Below are 9,403 nucleotides of genomic sequence, written 5' to 3' on the forward strand. Positions count from 1 at the left end.
ATAGCAAAGTTAAAAATAGACAAATCATAAGGTTACAACTTCAAAAAGATACTTTTCTCAGATAAATCATAAGGTTACAACTTCAAAAAGATAATTTTCTCAGACAAATCATAAGGTTACAACTTCGAAAAGCTGTAAAGCTGAATAATTTGAGACAATACACATTCAATACTTAACCGCTCTTAATTTACTTCTCATTCTTTGGTTGTGAAGAAACGTAGACACCACACAAACAATCAGAAAATAAAACGCTATACAAATTAATCAAATTAGCGCCACCAACAATCAGAAAGAAAAAAAAAAAAAATCAGCAGAAATTTGTTAGTCGAAGCTCAGTGAACGGCTACACCTCCGTCGCAAATACTCATCCAAGGAAGTGTTTGCAGAATCAAAAGTGAGCTCCGTGCTACTGACTGAGAGTGAATCGTCTTCTAAATCATGCAGCGCGAGGGTAAGATGAGATTTGATGTTAGAGTCTAGCCTTGCTGCTTCATCATCCAATCCATCAAGCTCTGTTGAATTCTTGGCTTCGGACTTTGCCCATTTCATGATGTCATCATCTCCTTGAAGTAGCTTCAAGACCTACACTCAAAATATGAGAATGATAAAATTTTTTTGTTCTATGTTAATCACAATATCTTGAACTATATGGTAAATCTATCAATGAAAATTCTTCAACTTATTGTTTATTATCAAGTTGGTTTGTCAGAATAAATCGATGGTATGGAAGTCATTTTCGTAATCTATTCACTGCCCCTAGTGGCCATCACTTGAGAAATTAAAAAGAACCGAAATCATTATAGTGATATATCTATTACTCCCAGCCATCATAAAAGCAGCAAGAGTGGAAAATGTCGGCTTTATGAGCCCAGCCAATTGCCTTTTCTCATAAAAACAGAGATGAACTAGTGAATCCATCGACTAAAAAAAGCATTTTCGATCCAAACCTACAAATTAAATTCTTCAAATATTAAGAAGCGCAAGAAATGAGAAGGGTAGGAAATCGTACAATTGCTATTTGAGGCCGAGATCGGGAAGCTTGTCTAATGCACAAGGAAGCAGCTAGTGCTACCCTCTCCATCTGATCAGTATCATATTCATTGCCCAAACATGGATCCACTAGTTGCTTCACTTTTTCACCCTGAAGGACCGGCTTTGCCTGGAAACAGAATTCCCGGATTTAAGTTTTATTTACTATTATCTTTCTATGGTTGACACGTCATTGAAACCAATGAACTAATGTAGTAATATAATTTACAAAGAAGAAAAGAAAATGTCGAATATTTCGTAAGTTAAGCTTAATTAGAAGGTGATGGGCATCATTGGCTGACACACCAAAGTCGAGATTAAGACATTCATTGAGACTTACCCACATGACAAGGCTCTCCTGGCCTTTCGGACACCCTGTGTTGATGGGTTTCTTCCCCGAAAGAAGCTCAAGAAGCACAACACCGAAAGCATAGACATCAATTTTCTCATTGACCTTCCCAAACATGAAGTACTCAGGGGCCAAATACCTGCCAAACAGAGACAATTTCTTGAAACACTTAAAACAAACATATTATATGTGTGCTACGAGCAACACGGTTATGGTACAAAGTTACAAACCCAAAAGTTCCAGCAACATCATCACATACTGTGTGTGATGTTGATGATGATGCCAACTTCGCAAATCCGAAATCAGACAGCTGCAGTATACCAAAACAAAAATTGTGAATGAGCAAAACTGATGAACCAACTCAGATGCAAATTTGAGGTTTGATAACAGCAAAGACCTTGGACTCGAAATCATCAGAAAGAAGGATGTTTGATGACTTGATGTCTCTGTGAATGATAGGTTCAGTGACTCCACCACTATGTAAATAATCAAGTGCCTCAGCTACACCAATGGCCACCTTGTACCTCTTGGCCCAATTCAGAGTATTAGTTTTAACTTCGTTGCCTATGAGTAAAATGGTAATTAGAAAATTATAATTTGATAATAATGGCAATAAAGAACATAAAGGAATAGTGCTTACCGTGAAGGATCTCTTCTAAGCTACCTCTTGAAAAGAAATCATAGACCAATATGAGGTTGCTGTTCTCGAAGCAAAACCCATAGAGGGAGATAATGTTCTTATGATGCAAGGTGTTGATAATTTCAATTTCCGATATGAACTCCCTTACTGCATTTGCAGATGGCTTCAGGATTTTCACTGCCAATTCCTTGCCATCTGCAAGACATCCCTTGTAAACTTTGCTGCTGCCTCCCTTCCCAATCAATTTCTCTGCAATTCATATCAGAAATCATATATAACACAAAGCTCGAAAGACCGTTAATAATATCTATGAGGTTGAAGGTTCATAAAACAACCTGTCGAGAAGTTGGAAGTGGCATGCATGAGCTCCTTGTAGCTGAACAATCTGCAAACAGGTGAATACTTCTCTCTGAGAGACTCCAGCTCCTTTGCTACATCTCCTACATTTTCAATTGTATCTGAGGAGCAAGATGAAACAGATGCACTATCTTTATCAATATTTGAGGTGCCATCAACTTCAGATTCGTTGAGCTTGTGATTGGAATTTCGGTTCAACAGCCGCTTTGGCCATGACACCATAGATTTCTTTGGCCTATCCTTGGGAGCAATCTTCTTATCATTCAACAATACCTTCTGAACGAACTGCCAACCAGATTTGACTTCTGGGCCTTCTGGCAGAGCCTCTGGTTTCTTCAAGTCCTCTTCCTTTGGCTCGTGACAAGGTGTATCAGTGCTCGTGCAATCGTGTGCGCAGATAGAACAATTCTCTTCTTGCAAGGTGCTCTGAGATGATGAAGCCTCATCAATCTCAATGCTGCCACAGTTTGATCCATTCTTATTTACACTCTCCAACCCATTTGATGACAAGTGAGAAGCAATGGAGATGATATCCACCTCGCTTTCATCAACCAATGAACATTCTGAACTCTGGGTTCTGTTCACTATTTCTTTAAAAGCAAATAGAAAATTTTAATATAATTAACTAAAACCACTAAAACAAACATTCGGAAAAACAATACTATCCATCAAAGAACAAACTAACCTGCCGCTTCTTTTTGGAAAATAATCTTGCCATTGCTCACCGCAAATACTGAACACTCTCGAGCAACTTTCTTCGCACAATACTTGGCAATAGAGGTCGAGGATGGCCTAACTCACACAGGCAATTTAACAAACACATTAAGCGCATGCAAAAAACGCAAACTTTGGGAAAGATTTTAAAAACACATTCACTCACCCAACAACTCTAGGATTCAAAGCAACACCAAGAATGAGTTTCGCCGCGCCAAAGCAATTCACTTCTCGAATCAAAGCCTTCCGAATCGAAGGCCCTCTACATATCTTCAGCTTCAAATCAATCTAAAAACTCAGAACAAAAACAAACATTCAGAACCAAGCACATAAAACCCAGGGAAGTAACCAAAACCAGAAAAGGAACAACCTGCTTCAAATTGCAGAATCCTTCATAGACACCAAGCATGGCATCAAAATCCTTCGCGAGAGAAAGCAAGACATTGGAATCCGACTTATCTACATAAATTTCATCAAAAAGATGCAAACTTTGACGGGAATTTCATAAAAAGATTGCAACTTTAGAATCAATTGGAACCAAAAACGACTATTAATAGTGGTAGAAATAGTGATACCAAAGGAGGAAGGGAGGACATGGAGAGCAATGACATGGTCACCGGGTAGAGCAAGCTTGACAAGGGACCAAGTTAAGAGCTCCCTACTCCGCGTGTCCAGTGTAACACCAACTAACATGGTCTTCATCTTCTTCTTCTCCTCCTCCTCCTCTTCCTCTTCATCTGTGATCACTCCCATTCGCTCTCTTTGTTTCTCTGTCTAAAAAGGTAATGTTTCACCAACTCCCCCTTTCTTTCTCAATCTCCCTCAAGAGACTCCAGATAGACTGCATCACCAGAAAGTGCGTGTGTGTATATATATATATATATATATATATATTCTTTAATTTTATTTAATGGTTTTTATATATCAAAAATGGAGTTTTTGAACATGATAATTCATTTTGATTTTTTAAATAAATAATTTTAATTTTAATTTTTCAAACCGTTATTTAACCTCTCAAATAAAACTGGAGTTAGTATCATATAATCACATCAAACACGTGTGCGAATGAAGAGTTAATATCTCAACTCATTTATTCTTTCACTTTAAATGAGACGAGGTTCGAACTTGTCTCATTAATAAAAGTATAAACTACTGATATGAGGGACCCTATGTTAATTGATTAAAAGTTCGTTCACTTAGTATCATATCAAAAGTTGAGGGCCAAGATTGTCCAAAACTAGTCTTTTTAATATTTCTTATAAAAAAAAAAAAGTTGAAACTTGGTTGAACCTTGATGTAACTCTAAAGAGAAATGTTACATGCTTGACCTCATTGGTTAGGATATTTTACCTTCATACCTATAAAAACTCAACTAATTATATATATATATATACTTTGTAAAATTTGATTTATTTACATATTTGACAAGATGGCTTTAGGGTCATTTTGGTTAAATAGCTCTAAAGTTATTATGGTATATATATATATTATAAAAAGTAAGGATAAATAAAATAAAAATCTCCCCCATATTTTTTTAAAAAAATAATTATTGATGTCAAAGAATACGGGCTTCCCCTATTTTACAAAATTAAAGAAAAGCATGGTAGGACATGGGATGGGATCATAGGATTCTTCTTGATAGGGAACCTTGATAGATGTTGAAAAATTATATTAATATATTAAATACTATGGCCATTAAATGAAAGGAATATATATATCTGTCAGACTTGAAATGGAGAATAGGTCCACATAGGAAGTAAGCTTTGGCTGCCGGTGTTTTTTATTGATTAAAAATTGACAAGCTTGTTCATTAGTTTTGTTTAATAAAATTCCTTTTGTTTTGAGAGAGAGAGAGAGAGAGAGAGAGAGAGAAATTTAATATTATATATGATTAAAATTCCATGATTAATTCTCCTTTCCTATTATGTTTTTTTATGTGTACAATTTATAAAAAAATGTCTTACTTTAAAAATGTTTTACTTTTTAATTTTTTTAATCCAAGGCCATTAAAAAGGTGTTTGATAATTAAATAATAAATTATAAATTTTCATCTTTTGAAAATTCTTAGTTAATTTTTCTTTTAAAAAGGTTATCTTGCGGATTAGGTCTAAGAATTAGATTCTTTTCTTTAGCAAGCGTGAGAATTATTACAAAAATCTTTTAACATACTCCACTAAATACAAATAATTTTTAATATAAATAGATAAACTACAACTCTATTAAAAGCATTGAGAGAAAAAAAAAAAGACAAAATCAAGTATGAATAGAGATTACACAATCAAAATATCCATTTATAAAAAATATATATATACTATTAACACTAAAAAAACAAAAAGCTGGAATTCGATCATCTATCCTAAATAGTATTATAGAAGATTCGAGTTCAACTTAATAGCGAGGTTGTGCATTATTTCACTGTATTTCGTTGAGAAAGGATGAGCTCAGAAAATTAACACTGTACTTTATAGTGTTGACCAATTCCCAACTTGAATTTTTTTTTTTCATTCGAGAGTACTTAAATAATGGTTATCCATATATAATCTCATACATATTTTAAAAAAGGGGGATGAGATGCATTTATATAAAGATATATTCTTTCTATAATCAATCAATATAGCACTATTGATCTCTATATTCAAAATAATTCATTTTAGTTATTTTTATAATATATTAGTTGACTCATTCCGACCTTGATCGATGAGCAAAAATAATTAACAAATAAATCAAGCATTAAATATCCAACTCCTAATTAGAATAAGTAACTTAATAACAAAGCAAAAGTTTTATAATTAGTGACCTAATCCCACTAATTGACACTAATTGGTATCTCACTACATTTACAATAAGCCATGGAACTTATAGCATTTGGATAGAATTTTAATTAGAATTTTTGTATGTGTGCCTCGTTGGCTATCTTGACTAATGGAGTTGTTGTTACATCTAATTCATGTGCTTCCACATGATAGTACCTAGTGTCAATTAATCTTTTCTCATGTGGAAGGAGTCTAATTTGTTAAAACAGTAATAAAATAAACTTCACCTAGATATTATATTATTCATAATAACAATAATGAAATTATGAATATTATAATGGTTTATTATCGTATATGGGATCATATCATGTTAGATTGTTAGTGAGTAGCGTATGATTCATGGAATTGGGAAATATGAATTTTATTTCTATTTTTCTTTAAAGAGATAGTGACTGAAATCCCTTTTTTTCCACACTTCACATCTCAAATTTTATTTAAATTTGACATAAAATATTAAAAAATCCCACCTTAATTAGATATTATTTTAAAAATATAAGTATATTATGTGGCATCATATCAAGTCTATATTTTTTTAAATAAAAAATATTTAAGCAGTGTGTGATAGGAGGAAATTGAAATTCAAGTAACTTTTAACCAAAATAGAAGTTTTTATTTTTATTTTTATTTTTATTAAAGGGATCATGAACGAAATTCTTTATTAGAAAAAACATGTTTTAGTTTCCAAACATATAATTTCAAGGTTTATTTACATTTGACATATGACTTATAAATTATTAATTATTGTCAAATTTTCTAAACAAATAATATCTTAGAAACTCAAGAAATAAAAAATGAGGCTCAATAGGTTGGAAGCTTACCCTCATTTTTAAAGGATTAGAGTTTTGATTTATGGAATGCTTGGTCTACGGGGTCATACTCTAAACAAAGATTTCAAACAACATATCAATGTCTATGTGGCATGCTTTGATGATATTTTATTTGTTCACATGTTGGATGATTTAATAATATTAATGATGATATGTTCTTAATTAATCTACATGGGCATGTGCATTTTATTAAGACAAACAAATGTTGATAAATATCTTTGAATGTATCCAAATTATATTAATATCTAGATTTTGAAAATGAATGTATTATTAGCATAATACAGAAACAAATAAAGTAAAATAATAAGGAAAGCAAAATGATCATTCAAAAGAAAGACAAAAAAACATAATACACCGGCGATATGAAAATAATATTGAACATTCATTGAATTTTTATGAGAAAACCTATAATGAATTGAAATAAAAATAATATTTTGTTTGGACATGAAATATTATGGAGCAAAATTATTAATTTAAAAGTCAATAAAAATTTATTTTTTTAAATTATCATTTAAAACAAAAGATATGTTTTAAAATAACTTAAATGATAGTTGAATTTTATTATGGTCGTAAAATACCAAACAATTAAGATCTCTTTTGTTCATATAAGCTATTGAAAGTGCCTAACTAACTTTTTATTATATGTGAATTTTTTTTATCAAATTAAATTAAAAAAAAATAAGAATTATTTCAATGTATTTTTACATAATATTTGAGGTATGACCACATGACTTGCAAACTAAATTTGATTTATATAAATACTAATTTTCATAATTTTTCTTTATTTTAAGCTTGTTTGGTGTATCACTTCATTTTTTATAAAAATCTTGTTGATGAAGTACTACTATATACATAATATATTAATTTTTGGCAGGCATATTTCTGCAGAGCAAACTTGGACAAATAATATGCTGGAAAACTTTATATTTCCAATTTGTGTTTTTTAAAAAATTTTTTTTTTCTAATGTGCTTAAAGAAAAGTGTAATTAGTTTGCGGTGACTTCTCCATTTTGGTATTAGCTTTTTTATTTTTTTATTTTTTATCTTTGTGTATTTGTATTTAGTTTTTTTTTAACAAATTATGATTTATTCATTTTTATAATATATATATATATATAAATTTTTTTAATTTCAAGTTAATGTTGCTTCGTTTCATGCATATTCAATAAATTATTTGTCAAAAATGACTTTTAAAAATAAAAAATAATAAAATTCCAAACATATTTACTTTTATTTTTACAATCTTGACAAATGGGAACTTGAAAAACCACTTCATAACTCAGTGGTTTTTCACTTGTATAGTGAATGGGTAGGTATGAGTTTAAAACCCTGCTCCGGAGGTACTGTAGAATAATGTTCACTCACTATTCACTAGAAATAGATATTGTACTGTCACACACACTCTTTTTACCAAGGTAAATGTGGCACCCATTAGTTAAAAATTCATTTTAACTAGAAACCAAATTAGACTTATAAATCATAATTTACAACTTTACACCAACTACAGGATTCAAATACATAAATACAACAAATATAATTACTTAAATTTGCGGGTACAACCGCTACAAGATCACGACAACAACAAATAGAAAGAAAGGTATGTGACCCACTGCAATCTTGGACTCAACCTTGACTAGCTCTATAGTCGAACAGTGAGCTACTAGGGTCCTGTTTCTGCAACTACAACATGTTCAGTTGGTCGATAATGGCTCAATAATTTCAAATAATTAAGTGTAGTGCACATAAAGTGTATAAACATCAATTCTCAAATAATTTCCCAACTTTAAAGAGCTTTTGAAACTCAAATTCAACAGAAATCAACATCAAATAGGATTTCTCAAAAAACACAAATTTTGTGAGGGATTTCCCTCCTAAGAGCTACAGCTGGCTTCGTCCCTCATCACAATTCAAAATAACATAAATATCAAATTCAATATAAAGCAATACCCAACACTCACCCAGTATAACATGGTCTAGAAACCTCTCTAACCTTCACCGTGGTCGTGGCTAGGTTCAGAGACGTCAAGAAACTCATGTCCTTAACATTGACCCATCGGTTCACCTGTCGGTGACCCCGGCTACCCGATGAATATCCAATCAGGGCTCTACACTCCCACCTGAACTGGCTCTCGTAGAAATCAACAATCAGGTCCACCACACCACCTCTAAAGGCTAGCCCGTGGGGACCCACTACTGCAGTAGTCGGTCTTTAGCCCGTCGTCACCGTCCAAACCATCAAGTAGATACTAGATATAACATTAATACAATCGGTATAAATCATATCACAGGATCCTTATCCAGGACAAGTATTCACATATCAGAATTACACATTATTTTCCACAAAGCCAATGCCAAAAGTATAACAATGCATAATACTAGTAAAGTCCAGATCCATGATACCATTCCTATACCAAGAATGAAAACCAATTCTACAAATATTGCCGGTAAAACATTTTAATATGCGCACATAGTTTCACAAATCATTCCAAATCAAATCATATGTAACCAATAAAATAAATACATGAACCGAATAATTAAATCAGATATACATGTATTTTCACTATTTGAAAATACGTATAATTATACAAAATCATGTGTATCAATACGATTGTCACGGCACAATAACGTCAAATAAAAATAAGTATCTTTGAACATTATGCACAATTAAACATAA

At 31.9% G+C, this 9,403-nt stretch overlaps 1 protein-coding gene across 1 annotated transcript; it reads right to left on the minus strand.

Annotated features, from left to right (window-relative positions):
- Positions 1-111: 111 nt before the first annotated feature.
- LOC120276286 (LEAF RUST 10 DISEASE-RESISTANCE LOCUS RECEPTOR-LIKE PROTEIN KINASE-like 1.3) lies at positions 112-3,925 on the minus strand. Its single transcript, XM_039283008.1, has 11 exons — positions 3,665-3,925; positions 3,460-3,548; positions 3,256-3,377; positions 3,061-3,167; positions 2,354-2,965; positions 2,019-2,267; positions 1,776-1,942; positions 1,609-1,688; positions 1,370-1,517; positions 1,010-1,159; positions 112-582 (listed from the first exon to the last, which is right to left on the minus strand). The coding sequence occupies exons 1-11, from the start codon at positions 3,840-3,842 to the stop codon at positions 322-324; spliced, it is 2,163 nt and encodes a 720-aa protein (XP_039138942.1). The 5' UTR covers positions 3,843-3,925; the 3' UTR covers positions 112-321.
- Between the last annotated feature and the right edge of the window lie 5,478 nt (positions 3,926-9,403).

This window comes from Dioscorea cayenensis, chromosome 14 (genome assembly GCF_009730915.1).
Source record: "Dioscorea cayenensis subsp. rotundata cultivar TDr96_F1 chromosome 14, TDr96_F1_v2_PseudoChromosome.rev07_lg8_w22 25.fasta, whole genome shotgun sequence".
In the NCBI taxonomy this organism is placed as follows: Eukaryota; Viridiplantae; Streptophyta; class Magnoliopsida; order Dioscoreales; family Dioscoreaceae; genus Dioscorea; species Dioscorea cayenensis.

Excerpts from the sequence above, each read along its gene's own strand:
- LOC120276286 (XM_039283008.1), bottom strand. The coding sequence starts at position 3,842 with ATGGGAGTGATCACAGATGAAGAGGAAGAGGAGGAGGAGGAGAAGAAG. Across the intron at positions 3,168-3,255 it reads TTGAATCCTAGAGTTGTTGG|GCCATCCTCGACCTCTATTG; the intron begins GTGAGTGAATGT and ends TGTGTGAGTTAG. Across the intron at positions 1,160-1,369 it reads AGGAGAGCCTTGTCATGTGG|GCAAAGCCGGTCCTTCAGGG; the intron begins GTAAGTCTCAAT and ends TTCTGTTTCCAG.